We start from the raw sequence: 26,216 nt of genomic DNA on the forward strand, positions 1-26,216 counted from the left end.
GTCTCCAGCCACATAGCCATGTGCCCTGCTAAAACGGGGTTTAAAAAAAAATAAGGGACAAATGGATACCAAAGATCAAGTAGCAGTCTTTGCCACAGAGCACAGCTCCTCCGTTCTTTCCACTTACAGAAAGGGAAACCGAGGCCCAGGAAAGGGAAGTAGCTTAGCAGAGGTCACAAAGTGAGCTGTGGCAGAACTTCGAAGGCCTGCCTCCTGCCTCCTAGGCCACACCCTCCTGCCTCAGCACGTGGCACATTTAGGAAATCAATGTCACCGCTCCTGCTGCACGTGGTTCTGGTTTCTGAGAGAAGAACTCATTCTCCATGATAGGCTGTTCTCTGGGTTGCTGCTTCTCACTCCCTGTCTCCAAGGGAGGGTGGGGTCCTGACGCCTCTGAAGGAACTGGGGAAGACTTCAACTTCTCCCCATAAACATGCTCACGTGCGCACACACACAAGTTCAAGTACAGTTTCAGAGTGTTCATGACAACCCCTTTAAAGCCCTTACGAATCCCTATAAACCCCGGGTGGGGGAGGGGGACACAGTGAAGCGCACTCCATGGATGCTGCTTTTAGCAGCGACGGAACCTTCCCTTCTGACCCAGCCTGGTTCACAGCACAGAGAGAATCCTCCACAATCACCTGACCTGAGGTCGCTGTGGGGCTGCTCTGCACACTGTTTCCGTGTAAGAAGGGGGTGCTGGGCTGCCACACTCCAAACTCTGGCAGAGCCTCCGGGAGGTTTTACAGTGCCAAGGAGCGCAGAACACCACAGGAGTAGCAGTTTATGGACTTCTCGTTTGAGAGACTACACACATGTACACACATGGACTCAATAAAGGGTTACTCCTGAAATTGCTCTTTTTCCATCATTCAGAATAATTTGCTACCCGAGTGAGACGATTTCCAACCGCAGAACTGAGTGTGCAAACAGTGTCTTGCCTTGGTGTGCCACCACACCTCCGTCATTTCCTTTCCCCCTTCACGAGGTCCAGCACTGCACGAGAGGGCAAGCAGACCGTATTTCGGATAAGGGAACCAGAGGCAAGTTTTAGATAAAACAGGCTTACCGGACACGGGAACAAAATCTGATCTAGCCGACTCCAAAAAACAGCGTGGCGCCGAAGACTCCCTGCCCCGGGGAGTCACATCAGCCTCTGTAGCACGATGGCCTCACACAAAACAGAAGGTTACGGCCGCTGGAGTCACAGCTCTGAGTGCAAGTCTGGTGGAGCCTTGGTCACGCCCTTGGCGACAGGACTGGTGGCCCCAGAACTCTGCTTGTGACAAGAGTATATCAGGAAAGGGTCCCAGTTGGTATTTCTGTGCCTCTGTGGGGGTCTGAGAACACAGACTTGTGGGCCGGACCCCTCGTCAGATTCACAGGAGACCCTCGAGGTCAGTGATTCCTGACCTTGTTCATCTCACAGCTCCTGTAAACTAATGACTGAAATTCCATGGCACACTCAAAGATACATTTTTTTGTTGATCTGACAAAAAAAATAGGTATAATTTTGACTCATTCACACCAGACGGCTACTGTTGTGTTGACTATTAATCTTTTTTTTTTAAATTTGGCAATCTAAGGGAAAAGAGGTCAGTGCACCTGACTAGTTGGGTACTGCCTGGTTTAAAAATTCTTACAGCCATGGGCTGAAAATCACTGCCCTGGACTGTAACTTCCATGGGGTTTCCACAGCCAACCTTCCGGGACAGCCAGACAGGCTCAGCACAGAGAAGCAGATGGCTTTTATTCTACTTATGTCTCTATTCTGCGCATAGTCAGAAGACCGTACACATCCCTATTAGGCTGTGACCCTGGATCCCGGCTTCAGCGAGAACGCAGCTGAAACCACGTCCAGCCACTCTCTCCATGGGGCTGGACGGCAGCAACTGGGCGTAGGAAGTGGGGGTGGGGGTGGGAGTGGGGGTGTGCTAACTGGGCAGGAAGCCAGCCAGACTGGGTCAGCAGTGCATGACCAATCCCTCTGGCCCTGACTAGGGTTTCTGGAGGTTTCCACACGCGGCTGGTCTCTCAGGAGACCAGAGAGAAGGAACAGGTGCCACCTGGCAGTCCAGCCATCCCACTTTCCTTGCCTGGAGACCTTTCGGGTTGCAAATGAGCCTGGGGGGACGGCCCAGGTTAGGGTGGTCAGATTAAATGTGAGGCCAGTCCACCGTCCAAAGCAACAGCCACCCCCACCCCCCCCGGCCCAGGGAAGCAGGAAGAGATTGAAGTTCTCACCTGTCTTCTTTTGGCTACAGACGTCCAGGGAGTGTCCTCTGTTTCAGTCCTTGCTTATGTGACCCGGGAATCTTCCTTCTGGCGGCATTTATGGAGCTACCTACCTGTAGGAAGAGCGAGAAACTGGACCCTCTGTGGGGGATGCACCCCCACTTGCACTTAGCTTTTAAGCGTATTTTCCATGTGTTATTCTTGATTATGTGTATGGTTTCACGTAGGTCTCTCATTGGTCTAGAGCTGTACCTCTCACATAACCCTTGGGACAAATGGTTACTTTGCATGAGCCTACAGAAACAGTGAGAAGCCTCCAGACACTTTTGATCACAGAGGGGTTGGCGTTTGTGCTCAGTCCCCCCAGTTACCCCAGTCCAGAGTCCCACCCAAAATACAAGCGCAGCGAGAAAGCCATTTGCCAGGAGCAGTTAAACATGACCTTGAACTAGTCGTTGTTTCTTCTTTTTAAGATCAGGTCCATTTCTTATGCTGTCCACATGGTCAATACAAACATGTATTGATTGCTTGCAACATACAGGTAGCCTCCACTTTTTAAAAATTCACTTAACACCACTTTGATTTTATGAAAACCCCATATTACTACCTGGTTTTGCTAACTGAAAGAAATCTGGAGGATTTTTGCTTTTATGAAAAAAACAAAAAAAGAAGAAGTGTAAAGCAAAAAAAGCAGCCGTAAGCCAAACAGCGCCTGGAGTCCCCAGAAGCCAGAGAGCCCAGGAACTGACTCCCCCTCAGACCCCCCCAGGTGGAACCCACCCTGCCCACGCCTTGATTTCCAACTTCCCGTCTCCAGACGGGATGAGAGTATATTTCTGCTGTTTAAAGCCACCAAGTTTGTAGTGACTTGTCACAGCGGCCATACTAACACAAGAATATGGCATGAAAGACGAGCCACTGGACCCTCTGAGCCTCTTTTTCTCCATCTGTAAGATGGGGTGATGGAAGCGCGCCCCTCAGGTCAAACCGGTAACTGTAAAGATGAAGGTGAGACACGTCTTGCAAAATCAGGGGTAGTTCACTGTTGCAGATTTTTTCAAAAGGAAAATATTTCTCTCTCTTTTCCCTGATTATTAAAATAATGTGACATAATACAAAGGCACTTAAAAATAAAACGAAAATGATCTGAACTCCACAGCTCCGGAAGTAGTTACCATTCCCTATATCCTTTCTTTCAGATTTGATATACGTGGTTAATTTGTGGAGTTAAATCTCTGGTCCACCACTTCTCGTCATTTGTCCTTTGTTGCCTTTAGTGGGGGGAGGATCACACCCACCTGGCAGGGTTGTTGTGCGGATTCAGACGGGCGATCCGATCCAGGAGACGCACTGGAGGGAAAGGGCCTGGCCTGTTGTCCGTTAGTGGGGAGAGGCTTGGAAAGGGTTGCCTGCAGGTAAGACCCATTCTTGAGTGTTGTCCTTGTCCCACACCAGACCTCGGAACTTGAACTCCATGAAAGCAGACCCTGTCTTATTCCCTACTGGGTCTGTGCCAGCGCCCAGCCCAGGCCTGGCCCCCAATAAGTGTTGGGAAAATGCTTGTCCAGCAAAGAAGGGAGGGAAGGGAACATGTGCTCAGGGCTCTTCTCTGAGGACCGTCTGCCTCTCCTGCCTCTCGAGGCTGGGACAGGTGCCTTCCGTGTTCCCACAGCCTCCTGGGATTCCTTGCACCAAGTGCACGTCGAAGTGCGGTCTCTGCACATGTGATTGTTTATTTGGTGTGTTCATCAGCCAGCAGTTTCTGTGATAATGCTGGGAAACAAATCACCCCCTCCCATATCTCTGTGGCTTGGAAAATACAAGAACATGTATTTTTCTTACCCATGAGCCTGCAACTCTGCTTAGGATTCAGGCGGGTTCAGTCTGCTGCTTGTCTCTCATTCTGGGAACAGAGGCCACTCCAGGGCCAGGGCTCCCCAGGATAGATGGAAAAAGCACAAGGGAGCTAAGACATGTGACATCTCTGCAGGCCGCCACTCACTAGAACTGGCACACCGTCACTTCCTCCCATACAGCATCAGCCAAACCAAGTCCTGTGGCTCCACATCCATTGTGTGGGGGAAGAGGGCCATCCCTCACCCCAGTGAGCACAGGTAAGGACAGGGAGAGAAGGAAGAGTTGTGAGCAAATGGCAACCTTTACAGAATAGCTCGTCACGGAGGACACCAACTAACGCCCGTGTTGTGCTTATTATGTCTCAGGCACCAACATCAATTCATTATTCCTCCTAACAACCCTAGGAAAGGAAGTACTATCACCCCATTGCACAGATGAAGAAACTGAGGCCGGAGCAGTTTACCACATCGGCCTGTTAGAGTGTAGCAAAGTGGGATAAAACCTGGGCAGAGCAGGGCCCAGATTTGATCCCTCCCTCTGCCTCTTGAGGTATCTCAGTTCAGTGCATTGCTGTTGAGGGGGGGGCGGCACCACCCCATCAGTGCTTGTTAGCAGAATAAGAGGCAAGTATTTATTGATCCTGTGTTATATGCCTGGCACTGTTATGTCACCTGCTTTTATAAATATCACCTGTTGTAATTCTCGCAGCAACCCTGACTGTTAATATCAACCTCCCCATTTTGCAGGAAGGAATGCCAAGGCAGCTGGACAGACAGGAAGTGGTAGCAGACCCAGGGCTGTAAACTGCCCCGTTCCCCACCCCCTTGTCAGGGGCCTAGGGGTGGGGGCCAGTCCCGGAACTCGAACTGGGTTGCCCTGGATGCAGCCGTCTCCATGTTTTCATGTGTCTGGCCGTTTCTGTTGTGTTGGATAAAGAGACAACCCCTGGCCCCTGCCCAGGCCTGCGCCAGGGAGAAGGGGAGAGATGGAGAGAGGGAGAGAGAGATGGGGTGACATGGACTCAGAAAGAAACGTTTTCCTCCAAATCTTCCAAAGTACGGGCAGTGGCTCCAGGCGCCCAGCAGATGGCAGGCTGTGGCCGAAGATGCCCTCAGTAGGAGCGAGGCTGCGCGTGCTCCTGTGTGTCCCTCTGGGAGCGCCCTCTAAGGGTCCGTGCTGGTCCCACGAGCCTGGGGGCATACCCATGTGCCCCAGTCTTTAGTACCCCATCCCTGGCATGTACCCCTCGCCCCCATCTGGGCTTCCCACCTCTTGTCCCCAGGGTCCCACTGACCCATAGGCGCACTGCCCCTTAATCAGACTCCAAGGGGAGGGGGGGGGAGGCGGGAATCCCGAGGCGCACTCCCAGCCTTTGACTCCTGGGGAGAACAGTTTGGTGCAGACAACGATGTCTTTGGGGCCTCAGTTTCCCCATGTACAATGAAGGGGCCAGGATGGACCCTAAAAGGTCTAGACCCTACGTTAATTCATTGAACACTTAGAAACACATGAAAGGGAAAAGCCTTGCAAAACAGCTCTCAGCCCAAATGGGCAAGGAGGCCCGGTGGGGCGTAGTGGGGACTCCCCTGGCAGCCAGGGGTACTAACTCCTGACCCTGGAGCTCTTTTACCTCTGAACCTCCGTCTACCTGGCTCTGAAATGGGGGGCACTGATTTTTCTGACCTTGGGAATGAGGCACTTGGCAGGACGGTTGGAGGTGGGGCCTGTAGGGGGACGCGGCACACAATAGGTGCTTACAGATCACTTACTGCCTGGAGGGAGCTCCCGACGCCAGAATCTCAAGTCCTTGGGGCTGACCCTACTCTCCGCTAGGGTGGGTGTGGCTCGAAGGCAGTGCTTGCTCCGTGCCCTCTCCACCAGCCCCCCCCCCCGCCCCCCCAGCTCGTGCACCGAGCATGCCACGCCCCCTCGTCCCGGCAGTCCCCCAGAGCTGAGCTCGCCCTCCGCGCCACCTCCGTGCAGCCCCCGCCCGTTTCCTCCTTCCCTCCTCCTCCGCCCTTGCCGCCTCCATCCTCCCGCTCGCTGCAGCTGGTGAGAAGCGTGGCCCCGGCACGGGGAGGGAGCCCACAGGTTCCCGGGAGGGCTTGGCGGACCAGAGAGCGCAGCCCAGGGGGCGCCCAGGAGGAGGGAGACTCGGGAGAGGGGGCGCAGCGACCACGATCCCCACCCTAGCGCAGCGCTCGGCCCCCTACGGCTCCGTGCACGGCTGCAGCCTGGGCTGGGCACTCGCCCCGCACCCCGAGTCCCGAAACCCTCACAGCGAACCCGGCACCCCTGGCTCCGCACCGAGCACAGCGCACCCGCATCCCCGTGGCTGGGCATGTAGCAGCCGCGGTAGCGGCAGCGGAATATGGGCGGGAACCACTCCCACAAGCCCGCCGCGTTTGACGAGAATGAGGAAGGTAAGAGGGCGAGGGGCGACACCACCGCGCGCCTCCTTTGGGCCTCGGCCGGGTCCCCCTTTTCTCTCCACGCTGTGCCCGGGCCCCGGGCGCGGGGCCTCCACCCCGGCAGCCCCTGCTTGGCGGGCCGTAAGGGGGGGTGGCAGGTTCAGAGAGGGGAACCCGAAACCTTGCTGGGGGAGCAGAAGGGAGGTGTGGCCTGCGGAGGCGAGTCCCGCTCGGCCTGGGCGCAGGTCCTGGGAAGCTGAGTCTCCCGCGGAGCCTGTACCAGGCTGAAGGAGGTGGCCTGGGCGCGTGTGTGTCCACGATGCGTGCTCCTCGTGCAGCGCTGCTTCCACGCCGCTGCCAGCCTCACCGCCCAGGACGGCCGAGGGAAACTTTCCATGGTTGAACTCCGTGGCTCCCAGGAAGACGTCCCGCCGGTGGCGGGGTGGTGCGGGCTGTCACACGGCCTCTGAACTCCAGGGCGGGGGTCCTTGCGGCCAGGAGCGCTTGAGCCAGGTGTTTGGACTAGCAGAACCCCATTTCCAGTGCTCCGTGTCCGTGGGCAACTTCCTTAACCTCCCTGAAACCTAGTTTCATCGACCGTGAGATGAGATTCTGGCACCACCTCCTCTTCTGCGCGGTTGCCGGCAGCGGAACCACCGGCGACCACGTGAAAGCGGGTACACCACCGCGTGGCTTCTGTTAGCTCTCTGCCTCTCAGCCTTCATTGCCACCGCTGTCTCCTCGGTGGCCCCAAGGGACAGCTAAGCCTCCTGAGCATCTCCTGAGCCCTAGGCCCTCCTGTGGGCACTTGGGCCTGGGAGCTCCAGTCTTCTCTTCCTCCATTTTATAGTTGACAAAACGACGAGTCCTAGTGATGGTTCCAAAGGGTCAGAGCTGGCTTTGAGGCTGGACAGTCTGGCCCTGGGCCTGTGTGCCCAGGTGGGGGTGGGGGTTGGTTGCGTATTGGCCCAGACAGCATCTTTCAAAAGGATGCTGTCCTGCAGCCAAAGACAGTTGAGTCAGGCCTATGCTGTTCTTTCTTGAAGGAGTTTCTGGTCCAGAGGCACCAAATAGTCAATGACCAGCGTTGGTGATGAGAGCAGTGGGTGGGGTCAGGGCAGGGGCTGGGGGACTGATGAGGCCCAAGCCCTTCTTCCTGGTTCTTTTGTGTTGAGCACAGGCCGGTGGGCAGCCAGGAGCTGACAGAGGAGAGGGGGGCAGAGAGGGGATGGAGGCTCTCATGTGTCCCAGGAAGAATTCGGACCCCATGTAGCTGAGCTCTTCTTCAGCTACGTTCACAGTGACCCTGACCTTGTCACAGAAGTCAGTGATCTTGGTGGGGCTGTCAGCATTTCCAGGCCTGCTCTACTCTGGGACAGGCTGCTAGGGGTGGGTCTCCTCTCTGGGGCATCTTTGTCCCATGAGATGGCATTCCAAGGGGCTCAGACCCTCTGAGAAGGCGTGCTCATTGACGGTGGGCAGGAGGGCTTGGGCCAGAAACCTTCTTTCCTCAATAAGTCAATGTCGTCCTGCCTGTTTTGGGGAGGGGGTCTGTTTGGGTCTATAGCTCAGGTTGCTCTAGGCAGACACCACACACATTGAAACAACAGACTCGTTCTAGGCAGCGGTGTGAACAGCAGAAATGTGTGACCTCTCACTGTGCTGGAAGCTGGGAGGCCCAGATCGGGGTGCTGTCAAGGTTGGTTTCTGGAGAGAACTCTCCTCCTGGCTTGCAGACACCCACCTTCTCGCTGGTCCTCATGGGGCCTTTTCGCTGTGGCTGGAGGCACTAGAGGTCTCTGGGGGCTGCTCCTCTTTGGGTAGGGACACCAGTCCCATCAGATTTGGGTGCACTTTGTGACCTCAACATTCATTATCTCCTTTGAGGCCCTTTGGGGGTTAGAGTTTCAACACAGGAAGTTTGGGGGGTACAGCTCAGCCTGTTACAGAATCCCCACTGATGGAAGCCCTGCACCCCCTTCTCAGAAGAAAGCACAAACTTACATACCATGTCCAAGGTCAGGCCTTTGTGGTTCTAGTGGGGGCCACAGGTCATGCTCTGGGTAATCCCCACAGCATCTTCCTCTTCATTTGCAGAGGAGACTCACCCCCTCATATTGAGGACTGTCTCCGTTCTTTATCCTCAAAAATGAGCTTGAAGAGACTTACCAGCAAAAGAGTTACTTACAGCTGGTGATACCAGCCTTTCGAGGTCCGCGCTCTTGTTCCTCATTCCAGAAGGGGCTGGAGCTCAAGGTCAAGGGCCTGTTTCAGGGCTTGTTGAAGCACAAGGCTAGCGCCAGCTGCCAGCCCAGTGACACATTAACTTATTCAACGTTACTAGCATATTTCTTAATTATTTCCGTGTGCAAGTAAAGCTTGTGTATTTGCCACCAGTCAGTTTTTTTGTGTCGTAGGCACTTACTCTTTTCCACATCTGCCCTGTGCTGGACACCAGGGACATGGAGAGGCTGGAGGCCAAGTCCTAACCCCCAGGGGGCTCCCTGAGCAAAGGCAGAGCCAGGGTCACATGGGGAGCTGGGGAGCACAGGGGGCTGTGCTGTGCTGGTGGGGGATGGGGGTCCCTAACCCTGCAGCCAGGAGGACTGGTGGGAGGAGATTTCAGCTTAGACTGGTAGGAGTTACCAGGGAAGGAGGAGTCAGTGGAGGGGGACGGGAAGTGCAAATGGTGAAGGGTAATCCTGGTCACTGGGGGGACTGCAGGGCGCTTAGCACTCCCACAGTGGCATTCGAGGCTGGAAGGCACTCAGGTGAACCCTGAGTGCCCAGCCGACCATGAGTTTGGTCTTGATCATAGAGGCATTCTGGGGCCACCAAAGGATTTTAAGCTGGGAAGTGACTTGGTCCCGTGAATGAATATGCTGTCCCAAACTAGAGTGGTCAGGTTGTCAAAGATGCAGACACCCACCTGACCAGAGCAAATTTTGTTTGTAAGTAATTTAATGCTAAGCTAGAGCTGAAAACTTCCCAAGTGTATTCTGATGGCAAAAGTTTAACCCGAGTCCAGTGATATGAACCATGAGTGTCACTTACATCCCAGGGATGGCTTTTCTGACCCAGGTGGGGGTAATCATGACTCAGCCAGGGAAGCCTCAGCACCTGCACTTTACCAGAGAGGTCACGGGGGTCCCACAGCCTGTATGGATGAGCTGGGACTCACACCGGGTCGTCTGTTCACCTCCAGAGTTGGGTAGTGTCCTGCGTGCTGCCTCTGGAGGCCTGCGGCCACTTCCTCCCTCGCAGGTGCGCGTGAGCACGTGGAAGGACACCAGCATGCGGATGGGACTCCGGAGGGCGTCTCCTTCTCCACTCGCAGGCAGGAATGTAGTAAGGGACATATTCTGACATACATACTTGATCAGTTACGTGGTCATGGGGATACTAGCTTCCACAAACCTTTGTCGACCAGTGGAACATAATGCAAGATTGGGAACAAACACAGAAGCATCTACCGCTTCAAATTCGTGTCAGAATTGTTAGAATTAGTTGAGTTGTTTCCCCCCTACTGATGTTATCCACATTGCGACATTTTTATGTAAGTATACACCTACCACAAATCAAATGATCCTGCTTTTTCTTAGCGTTGTATTTTAGGTAGTTACGTTGCTTGCTGCAGTGTCTTCAAAATGAATAATTTAATGGGTTTAGATATTCCATCAAATGGGACTGTCCTATTTACTTAAGTATCTTCTATTGTTAGAAATGTAGGTTTTCAGTTTTCTATCTTTATAAATAGTTGCTTCAGAATTTTATACGTAGAGATTTTCTCTTCTTTTCAAAGAATTCCTTATAACAAAGTTCGAGGAGGGAGGCAACTGCGTCGAAGGGGTTGGAGACATGTTAGGGCTCCAGAAATGTGTCGTTACGTGTCCAGCTCTGTTACGGGCTGTCGTTACAGGTTCTGCTCTGCGGTCACAGAGCAGTGGATTTGGAAGCGAGGTGACATTAATAACTGGTACATATCCCCGTATAACAGTGACTCAATGATCTATTTCTTTAATTCACATTTCTCCCTTGGGCTCCAGATCTGTGATCCTGGGTATAACTCCACATGGTTGTCTCAAGAGAATGAATACTTCAAATTCAAAATGACCTCAGCCAAGCTCACGTTCCTCCCGAATCTTCCGGTTTGGTGGATTGCACGAGAATCCGGCCAGTTGTAAAGCCAGGCTGTCTCAGTTTTCCTTGATGCTTCACCTCCTTCGTGCCCACAAATCCAATTAGGCACCTGGCTGTGCCGATTTTACCCCTGGACATCTCTCCCACCTGCCCTGTCTGTTTAGCCGCACCTCCACCAGCTCCGTGACACACCACCCCTCCTGGGGACCCTGAACTGCCTCCTGCCCTCTCCCTTGCCCCTTCAGCCATCCTCCACCCACCATCCAGAATCATAGTTTTAAATTGCAAGTAGGATCGGGCTAGCCCCAAGCTTAGCATTCCTTAATGGCTTCCATTGCTGCTGGGGTCAAGAGGGGGAGCTGTGATGTGGCCTCCAAGGAGCTGTGGTCTAGAACCCACCCTGTGCCTCCCTCTCCCCTCTCCTCACGTTCCCTCCCCGCGCAGGTTAAGTGACTCAGTGCACCTAAAGTTCCGAGCCCTGAACCTGGAGTGTGGCTGCTTCTGTTCTTATAATCCATGTTATGGTTCTTCAGCCACGTGGCATTCTTTCAGTTTCTTGTAAGTTGCATGCTCATCCCCAGAGCCTTATTGTAGGTCCTTGCTTCTTGCTGTGGTTTTCTCCCACTTTCCTTCAAGGCTGATTCTCAGATAAGTCAAGACCCCCAGGAACCCCCTCACGTGACCACGTACCTCTACATCATGTCTATCACAGTGGTAGGTCTACACTTCTTTGTGTGAGTACTTCACGAGTGTCTGTCCCCCGCCTCCAACCCTGCAAGATGTGAGTCTCCACCGGGACAGGGCCTGAGGCTCTGCGGTTCTAGCGTGGGTTTCCCTGCATTACAGAGTGTCTGTCCTCGGAGCTGCTGTCCTGGAGTGTTGGCCAGAGGAGACAAAAGTCACCGCACAATCTCGGAAAGGTGACAGGCTCCTTCCTGGGACCTGAGAGATTTGGTCCGGGCAAGGCGGAGACCAGGATGTCTTTAAGAAGCTCCTACTCTGGGCCAAATGCTTCCCATTCACAATTTTTTTTTTGCTCTTCCTAATAACACGCGAGGGAGGTAACAGCTTCACTTTATGCCTGGGGACTGTGGGGTTCTGGGCTTAAACAAGTTTCTTAGGTGACAGGATTGTGGTGCCTGGCCTCACCTCCTGCTGTGTGACCCAAGGGCAGTCTTTCCCCAAATGCAGCAGCTTGCATCCCACCTGCAGAATTATTATTTTTTTTGCCATAGCCAGGCACTGCCTACACTGTTATTCATTTAACACTTTCCTGTATCTTGATTGATTTTTACTTTAATAGGACCTTTTACAAAGAACTTCATATTTCTAGCTTAACTTGGAAACAGACTAAGACTTCTGTAGATAGGAAGGAAGGCGAATGAGACGATGCCAAAACACTGGTCCTCAGTGTGCGGAAATTGCTAACTTTATACGTCCTCAGGGTGTGGCTTGTTCACTGGACACTTTTCGAAGGGTTTCTAATGAATGGCCCGTCTGTGGGACTGCATGGCCCAGCTCGGGGGTTGGCACGTTAGCATGAAGGGGACGGCAGGCCCTCGAAGGGGTGGGACACCACCCTTCCTTCCCATCCTTGGAGCTGCATCAGATCTCTTAGTTCTGTTTCTCTCTCAGACCACATCCAGCCCCAGTGAGTGGCCAGGTTGGACGTGGGCCTCTGGGTCTCCGTGTCTCTGGGGTACACCTGGCCCCTGCCAAGGGCCCTTGTGGAATCTTCCAGCACGGACGCCCTCACATAGGGTGGTGGCTGGGTGCACGGACTCTGGAGTCCGAACCCCTGGAGCCCCTCACCGGCCGTGCCGTTTATTAGCTGATGGCTTGGACTCCGTGTGTTCACCTCCCTGAGCCTCGGCGTCCTCCTCTGTGAAACGGGGGGGTGAATGGCACTTCCTTGGTTGTTGGGGGGCGTGGTAAATGAGGGCTGTGGGTAGAATGCACCCAGTCTGGCACATCACGAGTGCTCTGTGAGGTTTACTCAGTTAAATTTTGTGGCTGAAGAACCTACACAGAGGTTAAGGGCACAGGCTTTGGGGTTAAAAGCACAGATGTGGAGCCTCACAGGTTCAAATCCTGATTTTTCTACCAATTGTCCATGTAACCTGGGGACAATGACTTCACCTCCCTGAGCCTCAGTTTCTGCCTCTGGAGAATGGGGACACAGTCTGACCCAGTTGCCATGGGAATGGAATGAGGTGACAGTGTGGCGTGCTGGCAGTGGGCTGTGCCGAGGCGGTGCCTGGTGGACGTGGTTCTGACTTCCTCCGCCGACTGCCAGTCCCTCGCTTAGGAGGCCCTTTCTCGCTCCCGTTCTCCTAGGATGCAACCGGTCCAACAGCCTCAGCCGCGAAACTCCCTCACCTGAGTCCTCGCTGCACCTGTCCAGGAGCGCCAGGCTCGTTTCAGGAGCCTGACACTGGCAAGTCCTGTGGCCCAGGGCCTGGGGAGCAGCTGTCCCCATATCGGGGTATCAAGCTGACTTCTGAGTCTTGTCCTTGCTCCTCCTTGGCAGCGAGGAGCTGAAGGGCCTAGGGAATCGTGCTGCCAGTCACAGTCAGCTCGTGCTGCGCCGACTACGAGACTCAGGGCCTAAACCACCAACACTCATTTCCTGCAGTTCTGGAGGCTGGAAGTCCAAGATCAGGAAGCTGGTGTGAGCTTTCTTCTGGTTTGCAGATAGCTGCCTTCTCCTTGTATCCCCTCATGCGGAGAGAGGGGGAGCTACCCTCTGTCCCTCCTTACAAGGATGTCAGTCCATCATGGGGCCCTGACTTTGTGATCCCGTCTAAGCCAATGACTTCCCAGAGGCCCCACCTCCAAGCCCCATCCCACCAGGGATTCCAGCATATGAATTTGGAGAGGGGCCACCAATATACATGTTCATAACACTAAGGAATTTGGTTTTTATTCTTAATTCTCAGGACTGGCTAGGTAATTTGTGGGACTCAATGAAAACTAAAAATGTGAGGGCCTCTGTTCAAAAGCTGGAAAAATACCACCAAAGGTACTAAAATATTTTATAAAGCTTTTTTCTTTCTTTTATGATCGCTATCTCTTCATTTGTCACAGTGTTTTTTACTCGCTTCTGAGTAGTAAAGAAAGTTGACAAGGTTCAGTATTCACATGGATTTTACCATTTACCAGTATGATGTGCAATGCCAGTTTTAACTGCAAACACAAGAGCATTTGAGTGTGTGTATGCGGTGCAGCTGCTGAGATGACACAATCCACGTTTCAGAACAGGCACCTGCACAGGTACTTCTCCTCACCGGACTGTGGAAACGCTGCTTGAAAGTAATCAGCCATTTAACTTTGCTGCTTGATCCACGGGCATTGCCCCTGGCCTCGTCTCCCTCCAGCTCACTGAGGGCAAGCAAGACTGAAAGGAAACTTCCCTGGGTTCCCCTATTTTTCCTGTCCCGGTGGGTCCTCCTTTCGGCGCCAGCCCTTAGCGAGCACGGGGAAGGACACCCAAGCAACAGAGGTTAACCGCAGGGTCCCGCACGCAGTCTCCACACAGAGCAGCAGCGCCTTCCTCCGGTGCCTCCAGCGGGGTAGTTCCGGATGGGACTGAAGTCCGGGTGCTGTGGGCTGTCAGCGCGCCTGCTCGCCTGCTCGCGCGGGTGTGTGCGAAACACACGCACTGGGGTCTTGCTGAGCCTCCACACCTTACACTTCCCCCAGGATCTGTGCTCACAGGTGTCACACGCGCAGTGTGCGAATAAGGCGCAGGCACACGGGCCGGCCTCTGCCCCTGCGCGCTCCCTCGCGTTCTTTACAGAGCAGCCAGCAAGGCTCATGTTGAACCAGCGCAGCCTCCCCCGCTCCCCCCCACGCCCCGGACACAGCTGGCAGGGCCGCCCTGCCGCACAGCGTCCTCCCGGGACAGGCTGGCCTTTTGGGCACGGGGGATGACGCGTTCCTCATGGCTTTGGTCTGACGTTTGCAGTTTAGGAGCCCCCGTGAGCTGGAGAACTGAGGGCCAGGGTGGGGAAAGGGGCGCGCGTCCTTCGCGTTCCCGGTTGGATGCGTTTGCACATACAGGGTGGAGACGTGTGGTGCTGTGCCGCTTGCACGTGGGAACGCTGCTGCCCCCCCGCCCCCAGACGCTGTCCAAGTCTTGCAGCCCCCGATCCTGTGTGAAGTGCCACTTACGGGGCACCAGAGCCCATCGAACCCAACCAGAGTGTGGCGCGGCAGGATTTTCCGCCGTCCATTTAAGTGGCGGAAGACATTTATACATGCCACTTAAAACGTAATTGTTTTTAAGCACGTTTTTAAACAGAATTGAAAAGCCCCTTTGTGCCACGTTCAGTGAGTTGCAGCACGGTCCCTTAACCCTCCTTTCCAGTTTCCTAACCCGACTGCAGTTACTCCATCTGACCTCGGGAGAGTCAAAGGGCGGCCGCGTGGGGCCCGTGCTCCGACGTTAACCTGCATCAGGCGGCCTTTGGCCTTGCCTCGGAAAGCGGTCTGCATTGGCTTGTCAGTAACTTCTTCCATGAAGGAACAGATGTTTCTGAGATTCCTCGGGAGTCCCGGTCTCTTAAGCTGAAGCTATACATCTTTCAGAGCTTCTGTTTATCAGTCTTTTTAATTTTGGTGGCAGGATGGGCGGGCGGAGGAACAAACCCATACTTTATGATTTGTCCAGCACAGAAGAGGCGAGATCAGGACCGGGAGGAAGGGTGGCAGTTTGGTTTCTCTGATGAGCCCTGTGGGAGAGGCACCACTGCCCATCCTTCGGGTGCACTCACCAGTTCGTAGGCAGTGGGGATGTTGTGTTGGATTTTGGTGCAGACTTCTGGCCCAGGTGCCAGGGCAGAGGTCCTTATAGAGGATGCTGGCTAGGGATGGGTTGGCAGTCATAGCCATGTAAAGTGGTTTTATATGATAGGCTGACAACGGCGCCATTTTTTCCAGGCTCAGCCTGACCCCCACATATTCAGTTTTTAATTGCCAGCCCCAAGTTTTTACATGGACATCTGGTAGGGACCTTATTCTGCGTGCCCCTCAGTGGAATGAACTCCTGTTTCTGACTTCATCCCCCAAGACCTGTTCCTTCTCATCTTCCTGCTTCAGCAAATAAAAACTCCATTCTTCCAGTCGCTCAGGCCAAAACTTTGGAGTCATCCTTGACCGCTGTTTTTCCAGTTTCTCTCTCTCTGTCTCCCGCTCTCCTGGACCTCCAAAAACCTGCACAGCAGACCACTTGGGTACCTTCTGGGGATTACTAGCGACTCCTCGTTTTTTACCCCACATGTGTGTGAAATGTATTTTCTCACTTTGTTCCAGTTTGGATAGTTTTCTGTTGAGCTGTCTTCAAGTTCACAGACTCTTTCTTCTGTGTCGTCCAGTTTACTCTTTCAAATAAACGAATCTTAAAGTTTAAGATGCTATGCTTTTCAGTTCTAAGATCATTTGTTTTCTTCAGATTTCCTATACCTCTCCTGAAATGTCTCGTGTTTTTCCACCAAATTTATGTTTTTCTATACATTCTTTAACATTTCTGCTATTTCAACATCTTAGTGGTGTGTGTGTTTCTGTGGATGTTGTTTTCCGGCTGTGGGGCACGTTCTGTGTTTCTTCATGTATCTAGTAATTTTCTTTGTAAGCCAGACATTGTGGACAGTCCATTATATGAGGTGGTCCATGCAAAGCACTAGCTTCATCCCTGGCACATTACGATTTTAGAATTCTTTAATGACGACATCGTTTTATTCAATTAACTCTTCTCAGTTAATTTTTAGTTCTAGGATTTCCCGTTGTTTGCTTTTTTTCTCTCAAGAGTGTGAAATTTACTGTTCCACTAGGAAAATAAATTAACTGGAAGTTCATTTTGATATTCAGAGTCTTGAATTTAGGTTTATGATGTTTATCTTTTGGTTTTACTTTATTTTTTTAAAAATTATTTTTAAAAGATTTCATTTATTTATTTTTAGAGAGAGGAGAAGGGAGGGACAAAAAGAGGGAGAGAAACATCAGTGTGTGGTTGCTTCTCATGCGCCCCTAACTGGGAATTGGGCCTACAACCCAGGCATGTGCCCTGACCGGGAATCAAACTGGCAACTTTTTGGTTCGCAGGCCATGCTCAGCCCACTGAGCCACACCAGCCAGGGTGGTTTTAGTTTATATTTTAGACTGCAGCCTTTGATTCTAGGACTTTATACGCACTCTCACTGGTCCTCACTTGAACTTCAAAACTCTGTGTCCCCAGCACTGGGAAGCTGCTGACCTTTCTGCCCACCTCTTCTGGTTTTTCATCTTTTGTTTCATTGGGCTCCTCGGAGTCTCACCGCACTCAGGCCCGTTTCAGCAGCCAGCCATGGACTCCAGGGGGAATTTGAACTTTTGGGGCATTAGAATTGGTTGGGTCCTATTGAGTTACTCCTGTAGTATAAGTGCTGAAGCAGTACGATTATTGAAATAAAGAGCGTGAATGCCTAGACCTTTATGATTCATGAGACATCGGCTCCCCACACATCTCAGATTTGTTGCCACCAGCACAGCAGAAGTATCACGATTCTCCCGACCGTCTCTCCAGGAGCGTTAGCTCTCCGCACTCGTTTTCTTCATTCAGCAGATTTGCTGTGCAAATCGAGCTGTTACTAAGGCTCATGATGCTGAGTCCCAAGGAGAATAAAGCCCGTTCCCGTGTCTTTACCCGCTATTTATGTGTCCTTGTGAACACTGCCTTTTTAGATGTTTGTCCACCCTTTTCCTGTTGTGTTTTTGATTAAAAGTATCTCTAAATAGGCTCTTAATTCACTCCAGCCATTAATCCCTGTGTCCAATTTATTTTCTCCTCCTTTAGATATTTGTTTATCATTGGATAAATCGAATGCTGACCAAATTCAGTTCTGGTACATTGTATTAATTCTTTTTACAGTTCACATAGACTTATTATAGAAACATCTAGAAAACTTTAGACGATTGTCAGTAATCTTCATTTTGATGCATTTTCTCATATTCTCTTCCCAAACACAGGGTGCCCCCTCTTTAGACTGCAAATGCCGTTTTTATCCCTTTTCACTTCACGACGGCACACGATCAGCTTCCTGTTCTTTCAGTAAATATCTGTCATCGTGCCTCCACCTGGCACAGTGCAAGGCTCCCTGTAGCTGCAAGTTGGCCTGGTCGCCCCCGCTGGTTTTTGCTGTGCGACATGCGCCCCCAGCACTCAGAGACACACCACAAGAAGTGTTTATTTCTTGCCCCCGCCCCTGTGGCTCCGGAACCCAGGTGGGAGATGCAGAAGCAAACCGAGGGGGGCCTCACGGCAAGGCAGGGGTGCGAGGGGACAAGCCAAGTGCACTGGCACACCTCACAGCCTGCTGTGTCACGCCTGTTACCACCGTTGGCTGAAGAAGTCACACACCCAGGCGAACCCACAGTTAAGGGGCGGGCAGCGCGCCCCGTGACCGTGCAGCCGTGGCACTCACGCGGGTGTTTAATAAGGCTCTGTGGGAGTGAAGAGCAGGGGCCAGCGATCCAGTCCACAACAACAGTGGGGGAATGTTACGCTTCAACTATTTCATGTTGTGCTCACACACGGGTGTGCTGTATTTCTGAGCTTGTTTCTTATTGTGGGGCATTTGGCTCCTTCCTACTTTCATTTTTATACATGATGCCAATCGGCCATCTTGGCTTGTGATTGTCCCTCCTGTGTGTAGGGCTGCCTTCCTAGAGTCGTGGTGCAGAAGGCGGGGTGCTGGGCTGAAGCTCTGAGGCATTGCTCACGTCCTCCGAGGCGCAATTTCTTACTCTGCATTGCTGACAAGCGTTTTTCTCTACGTCGTTTCCTCATTGACTAGTAAACACTGCGTGTGCACCAGGCTGGTCTGTACTGACATAATCTGAGTTTTGCATCTTATCAGCTAACACTGTGGGAAAATGTGCCGGAAAGGTGGGGTTTGGAGCCAGTGAACTGCGTGCTTGGCGATGGCAGGTTGGAGAGGGGGATGGCGGTTAACTCTCCAGGCATGAGCGTCCGCCCTGGGGATGGTGGCCAGGGCTGTGGGGGGAGATGCTGGTATCACAGGGCACCCAGGCCTTTCTGGTAACAAGGCCTGGGTCAAGGGGAGATCTGTATGCCTTCCTTGTAAAATTCTCTAGGACAGTGATTTTTCTCCGAATTATTTTGGGAGGGCTGGGTCACTAGGCCACAGGGGGAGGAAGGGAAAGGAGCAGAGAGAAAGGCGGGCTCCCTGCTCGGGTCTCAGCACCTGCAGTGACACCCTCGGACTGGAGGACGCCCACTCCTGGGCGCTGCTCCCCTGGTCTGTCACCTCCACTGAGAAGGGACGTTGTCACCCAGCTTCTCTCTGCGTACTCACCCGCCCCCCCACACGGCCCATTAGTCCACGTAGTGATACTCATTGTAAGAATAAATGAGTGTTTGCGACATGCTGTGTGGGTGGCCCTCTGCCAGTTTACAAATGACATGAGTGTGTTGTGACAATGAGAATAAGCAGAAGCTGCTTTAAAAAAAAAACCTGCCATGATTTGAAACATGGAGGCTAAAAATCCCACCGAGGAGAGTGCAAACTGACGGTCCACACAGGGGAGCCCAGTAGATGGCTGGTGGGAAATGTTGGGGACCCGCGGTTCTGGGGTCTCTGGGTCTGAGTCTGTCTCAGCTCCAGATTCCGTCCAGCAGCTCCTGTGGCTTTCGTTCCCTATGGCTTAAATGTCACCTGGGGCACCTCCATGGTCAGATTCCGGGGGAAGCCTGGGGACTTGGAGAGCCACCCGTCACTTGTCAGCTTCCTGAGACCAGGTGCCAGCATTTCGGTGTCCTCAGTCTGCCCTGCAACAAAATTATTTTCTCATGGAGCACTCCCCTATAAACTTCTGTCCTTCCAGGCATGCGCCGCACCCTCGTCACTATGTAGCTACTGTGTGGTTTGCTTACTTGTCTTCATTGTTGTTTGTACCCCCACTAAAATTATGCTACCACAAAGCAAGGATTTCTGCCTGTTGCCCCACCCCCTTCCCGCCGGGACCCAGCACCTGCTGGGAAGGTGACAGCAGCCCGAGTGTTTGAATGAATGGGTGTGCATGCATTTCCTTCCCTGTCCACTTCCTTTTCCTTCCCGGTCCATTTCTTTCATGGTGCATTTCATTCCCGGTCCATTTCCTTGTCAGTCCATTTCCTTCCTGGTGCATTTCCTTCCCCGTGCAGCGTCTGCCCAGATCCTTGGCATTTGATTGGTTGAGATCTCCATTAAAATTTTTTCTATCATAAAGATAATACGTTTTATGATTTAAAAAAAATGGGAAAAGTCCAAAACTTACACAAGGAAAGAAAATCAGTGCAGTGGTTCTAACTTTGAAAGGAAACCTATGTTAAATTTTACTTCATTTCCTGGGAGCACTTTTTGTCTCTGCAAAAGTTTTTTTTTTGAATTTTAATTTATTGATTTGAGAGAGAGAGAGAGAGAGAAACATCAGTTCTTTGTCCCACTCACCCTTGCATTCATTGATTGCCTCTTGTATGTGCCCTGACTGGGGATTGAACCCACAACCCTGGTATATCGGGGCAATGCTCCAACCAAGTTACCTGGCCAGAGCTGCATAAGTAATTTTTAAATGTATTTATTGTGCAGTGCAATTTTACATTCAGCTTTTCCACTTTCCATATAATGATAACAATTTCACCATAACATTTTTAGTGATTTCAAAATTACATTAAATTAACTTAGTCTGTTTTCCTTGGATTCTGTTGTTGGCTTCTGGTAGCATTTCCACTTTAGTTGCCACCATCTATGCTGAGACGAACATCCTGGTGCGTATCACTCCCCCTGCCTTCCGGATCATCTTCTTGGACTGGATCTCCCCAAAGTGGAGGCAGTTCGTGAGCAGATTGAAGGCTCCGACATTCTGTCAGACTTGAGACCTCCCTTGGGGGGTCCTGCGGACAGCTGACACCAGCTGCACTGAGCCGCCCCCTTTGAAGACAGATTCAGAAACATGCATTCTGTTCGCTTCAAATGCTTTTTGAGATGTTTTCCCTCCAGGTTGTTGGGTTTGTCAGAGAGGCCAGCTGGTACCGGGGACAGAATCAGGCTCCGAACCGAGTTGTGTCCTCAGCTCTGGCTCCACCCCTTATTGCCCAGTGGATCTGCTCCTGAGCCTCCTTCCCTGTACCCGTCCGCTGCATGCAGTTCCATCTGCTTTGTGGTGAGGGGTCAGTGAGATGGGGCACACGCAGCCTGTGGCACAGAGACCAGCACACAGCGGGTGCTCAGTAAGTGGACGTGGGCATCCCACTAGCCGGGACACTCACACAACAGGAACCGCCCTATTGCTCCCTACATACAAAAGTAACAGACGCAACAGCGCTTTCCCATCCCGTATTTGAAGAGCAGCTGGAGGGGCCAGCATCCGTTTACCTCCTGGGGCACAGTCTGCTTCTCCGCTGTCCCCGAGTTGCTGTCCTGTGTCTTTTCCTCTGCAAGGCGCTGCCTCTCAGTAACAGCAGCCCCCTGTTCTTAGATCTGTGTGGTTTTATTGGATGTGTCCTGTTTTAGATACAGTGTTCTTTGACGAATTTGTGGATCCTTTAAATATTTCCTCAACTGTCTCATGGTGTCACATTGGTCCTTTCTCACTTCCTTGTGGCCAGGGAGGCGGCTGCTGCCCTTGGCCTTGTCGGTGGGCGTGTCTGTGAACTTTGCACTGTCCGCTGCAGCCCGGACCGACGCGGCAGGCACCAGCATCCAGTGTATCGTGCTGAGGAGCTTAGCACCGCGCTATTTAAAACAGCAAAGGATGGGTAACAACCTAAACAGTCAGTACGAGTGGAAGGATTCAGCGCGTTGTGACACTTCCAGGAATGAAGTGTTTGGAGACAAAAAAGCCCCAGCTGTTTATGAAGAGGTTTCGTGGTATAAAAACAATTATAATTAAAAATTGTATTTATGGTCAGGGTCTGTCTAGGGATGAAAAGAACATTGGATATGGAAAATGCTAGAAAGACCTCTGCTGGGAGAAGCTGCTTCTGAGTGGGAGGGACCAAGGTGTTTATACCCCATTGCTTCTCGTGTTGTTGTTCTCGACTGTTTTTACTGCTGAGAGCAAATGGCTTCCTCTGTTGGGAGAAATAACTGTAAAAAATCTGAGAACATGGATGGATCTTTAAGGTGGAATTGATTCACTTCGTCCTTCTATAAGTTCATAAATTAAAATTACATTGTTAAATCCTCCCTCGGGGCAGAATCTGCTGGGGTTTTTGTTATTGTTGTTGCTGTTTTAAGGTCGCCTTTAATGCCTGCCCCGGAGGAGACACTGAGGCTCAGAAGCTTTCATGTATTGATCATTGACAGGCTGAAGAACTTCATGTTTCTGTCTCTGATCGATACGTAATGCGGCAGGCATCTCGTCTCTGGCGTGATTTACGACTGCAAATGTGTGGAGAAAAGTGTGGATCTATGTCTCTGTTATTAGTGTGGGTCTGTTCAGCTCTTTCCAGGATGCATTCTGAGATACCCGAAGTTTCCAAAGTTCTCTGTGAGCACGGGAGCCTGTGGCCAGGCTAAGCATCGTGTTAGTGTTACCGAACAAGGGTCGGGGGGTGGGGGCAATACTTGGCCCACCGAGGGATGCCAAAAACTGCTTCAGAAAACAGGGGCCCCTCCCGAGGACAGTACACTAATATCTATTGGGCTCTTCTGTCCGCCGCCAATTGCAAAGACATCTCTCAATGCCAGAGATTTGTGAAAAGGAAACAAAATGTTTATTTAATGCTATTCAGGCCTAGTGCCTTCCTTAAAATATTAAAGTCTTTAAGGGTATACACCTATGCACACACACACAGCGCTCCCTTCTCCCACTGTCCCAACTCCGGGTACCGTAAATCAGGAAAAGAGCACACGTCCGTTTTTCAGGTCGGTGGCACGTGAGCTCACAGTCCCCCCCCCTACAGTCAGGTACCTTCTGTGATGCTGCATGAGGAGCCTGGGGGACTTGATAGCCGAAAAAACAGGAGCAAGTGTTAACTCTGGGATTATGAGCGTGTGTTTCCTGATGACTTCGAGGTTACGCCCATGGCGTTGCCTGGCCGTGGAGGGCAAACGGATTAACAGCCACTGGGCTCCTGCCGCGTGTCCCGCACACGCCTCGTGGAAGCTCGTTCCGCCACCTCTGTGACCCCGGGAAGCCCTTTTATTCCCATGCCAGAGAAGGGGAAACTGAGAAAGTAAGGGACGTGCCCAGCTCACAAGTGGCAGAGCTGTGCCCTGACCAGCGTGGCTCAGTGTGTGGGGCATCATCCTGCAAACTGAGAGGTCGCTGGTTCGATTCCCAGCCAGGGCATGTGCCTGGGTTGTGGGCCAGGTTCCCAGTCATGGGCATTCAAGATGCAGTGTATTGATGTTTCTCTCACACATCGATTGTTCTCGACCTCTCTCCCTCCCTGCCTCCCCCTCTCTTTAGAAATAAATACAATTTTTTAAAAAAGTAGCAGAGCTGAGAATTGAACTCAGTCATTCTGAAGACCTTAGTATTTCTTGTCTGACTGTGGCTCCGTCTATATGAAATCCCATTTAATCGAATCGGCTGTCTTGCTCACAGCACTTGCACTGTGGTTTGGCTCTTTTGTGGCAAAAGCTCTGTGGAAAGGGTGGTCTGTGCACTTGGCCTTGAAGGCTGGTTGCAGTTTCTAAAGGTGAAGTTGACTGGGAGAGCACTGCAGGCGAAGGGAAAGGCCCAGAACACAGTTCCTATCATCAGGATGGGCATGGTGCCACACGTGTGTGAGTCATGGTCCCCATCTCAGCTGCTGTAGGGGACAGAAGTCACAGGAATGGCTGGATGGCTTCCAGGTTCTCAGGACGGCCTATCCCAGCCATTGTGGGCCACCACCACCGAGCTCCAGCTCATGGTTGCCCTTCAGGAACCCGGACCGGGGTGGGTAGATGATTGCTTTTCCAAAGCAGCCAGATATCTGAGTTTTTATGGGAAATGTTCAGATTTTCAAAGTTAGTGTCTCACTAAGTTCTTTAAAAAAACATGGAATAGGCAAAATAGAAGTCACAACATTTTCCAACTATAACCTCTGATGCAAGGCCCAGAGAGGGTGGGCTAATTACAGAAGGTCACACAGCAGCGAAGCAAAGCTAGTGTGCTCAGCAACCCCTGGGTTCCTGGCACTGTGCTCTGAATCACACGGCCAAAGTGAACGTCCTCTAGAGAGGCAGATGGGCCACTGTCATGGGCCACCAGAGGTGTTCAAGCCGGGAGAAGGTGGCCACCGGTCACTGAGGTGGCCCCGTAAGAGCACTGGTGCAAGAGGACAAGCTTTCTTTCAGCCCGGAGCTGCTGTCCCCGTGGGGAGACGTGAGGCACGCTGCATGGCCTCCCGGGAGGGGCTGCCCTGCGCAGCGTGAGTCTGGTGCTCCAACCCTGAATCTGTGTCTTCCTGGAAGAGAGAGGATGGGGTGGGGGAGGAGGGGGGAGGGTGGGGAAGGAGAAGGAAGAAAAGAAAGTAGAAACAAAAACTAAAATTACCTCTTTTGTTTATGCCAATAGAAAAGACATTTGGCTCACCAAAGGGGATAGATAATTAAGACCATTATTGATATGAAAGTTCGTTGGGACCTGTTATTTTCTTCCGGAGTGGAACAATAGAAATGATTCCATTGTCATCGTCTCCGGTAGAATAGAAACTTTATCCCATCTGTTCCCCAATTACAGACTATAAAGACTTAATCTTCTGAAAGATTTTTTAATAGAAAGCATTTCTTTAATTTGCATTTCTACTGTCCAGCGCTGAATGACAGGCAGCGCAGTGAGAACATCTCAGCTGGAACTCCCCTCGGGTGTGAGCTGCTGTGGATTCACGTCGAGCGAGGGGCGTGCTTTTAGCAAACGCCCCAGCCAATGTGGTTCCGTCTCGCACGTGCCTCCCCTACGTGTTCAGTGGCCGTTAAAACCCAGGCCCTCCTGTAGAACAGGTCCTAGTTAACTCATTCGATATTTATTGCTAAAGTAGCCTCGTGTTCCAGTTTGCTGGGGACTGTCCATTTTTTTCCAGTGCCTCCTCAGTTTGCTGTCCCTGTTCGTTCTCACAAGTGTCCTGGTTCTCACACAGAAGGACGAGGTCGTGCTAACTGTGATGAGCTCACTCTGCACCAGGCGTCTTCCCCGCCGGGGGGAAGGAGTGAGGGGGCAGACACTACCCTGCCCAGTCCTCATAGAACCACCTCGTAGCTCAGCCACCCCGGACAGATCCCTGCATGCCATTGTGCCTCAGTGTCCCCATCTGCAGAATGGGGCGGGCCAGCTCTACCTGGTGTGGTCGTTGTGGGAATCAGATGGTCCATGGCATGCAGAGGGCCCAGCAGAGGTCCACACAGAGGGAGGGAGTAAGACACACATTCATGATTAGCACTGTTGATGTTTCTCCTGACTGGCCCTGCGTGCACACAGGAGCAGAGGGCTCACCGAGATATGCCGTTGGCCAGCATGCATTCAAAATGGCAGAGTCCAAAGGCATTTTTCTTTGTTGGTGATTTAGCAAATGATTCACATGTTTTCTTCTAAATGCACCTGCCATTTTTGGTAGTTCCTGCTTGCCCACACTGGCTCTGAAATGGGTTCTGGGGATTCACCGTTGCACGGGAGGTGGCCCCGGCTGAACAGGGCCCGAAAGCGCTGCGAGCTGCTGAGGCCTGTGCTGTGCATGAGCAAAGGCTCGTGGCGGGTGAGGGAGGCTCTGCGGTGGGCGAGTTGTTCCGAGGTTCACGTGTCGAAGCCCCAACCTCAGGACCTCAGAAGGTGACCTTATTTGGAGATGTGATCTTTACAGAGATAATCAGGACAACATGAGGTCACCGGGGTGAGCCCTAATCCAGTGTGACGGGTGTCCTTGTGAGAAGGGGACAGATGAGGGCAGAGACTGGGGTCATGCGCCTACAAACCAAGAACAGCAAAGATATCAGCAGTGCCCTGAAGGCGGGGCCAAGCCCAGGCAGGTCCCGCCTCCCAGCCTCCTGTTTTGCTGGCACCCTGAGGTCAGACCTGTGGGAGTGAGCATTCCTGCCCTCAAGGGTCGGCTGTCACAGCAGCCCCAGGACCCTGACGCACCTTCCCAGGGCAGTGGGCACCCAGGCAGGTGTTGCCAATGGGCCAGATGTGCTTACAGTGGTGAGCGCACCTGGCTACCTGGTGAGTGCTGCTGGGGGCCGGCCCGCCCCGCCCCTCCTTCCCCCTTCGCTATGGACGCTCTGAGCTCCATTCCAGCCCAGTCACTTCACAGGACTCCAAATCCCAGGTGACAAAGACGAGATGAGGCTGCCAAGTGTGTTCAGGGGAGAAAGACACAGACGGTTGTTTTCCAGAAGCGAGTGCCACCAGGCAGCTGCAGCAGGAAGGAACAGGGCTTCCAGGGAAGCACGGCTCAGGGGTTCTCGGAGACCGCATCCACCAGGGTTTCTGTTTCCTGCCAGGGTCCATGGCTGGCCGGTCCCTTTGACCGACCTGCAGAGGGAGAGATGTGCCCATGCACCGGCTCTCTCCAGTCGTGGGGAAATGGGGGTGCCTTGGCTACCCAGA

The 26,216-nt window shown here is 52.4% G+C and overlaps 1 protein-coding gene across 3 annotated transcripts in view; it reads left to right on the forward strand.

Moving 5' to 3' along the window:
* STK32B (serine/threonine kinase 32B) overlaps nt 1–26,216 on the forward strand; it is a 188,965-nt gene that overhangs the window by 20,482 nt on the left and 142,267 nt on the right. Inside the window, exon 1 of one of the 3 annotated variants that reach the window (XM_037046025.1) lies at nt 6,136–6,515. The exons of 1 other annotated variant lie outside the window; for it this stretch is intronic. In XM_037046025.1, coding sequence (XP_036901920.1) covers nt 6,464–6,515 — 52 coding nt within the window. In that variant the 5' untranslated portion in view covers nt 6,136–6,463. Of the gene's footprint in view, nt 1–6,135; nt 6,516–26,216 lie in introns of those variants that run through there. One more of the 3 variants, XM_037046030.1, reaches the window with a different exon arrangement.

The sequence above is a fragment of the Sturnira hondurensis genome, unplaced genomic scaffold, assembly GCF_014824575.4.
Source record: "Sturnira hondurensis isolate 20B ecotype Veracruz unplaced genomic scaffold, ASM1482457v3 Scaffold0000780, whole genome shotgun sequence".
Classification (NCBI taxonomy): Eukaryota; Metazoa; Chordata; class Mammalia; order Chiroptera; family Phyllostomidae; genus Sturnira; species Sturnira hondurensis.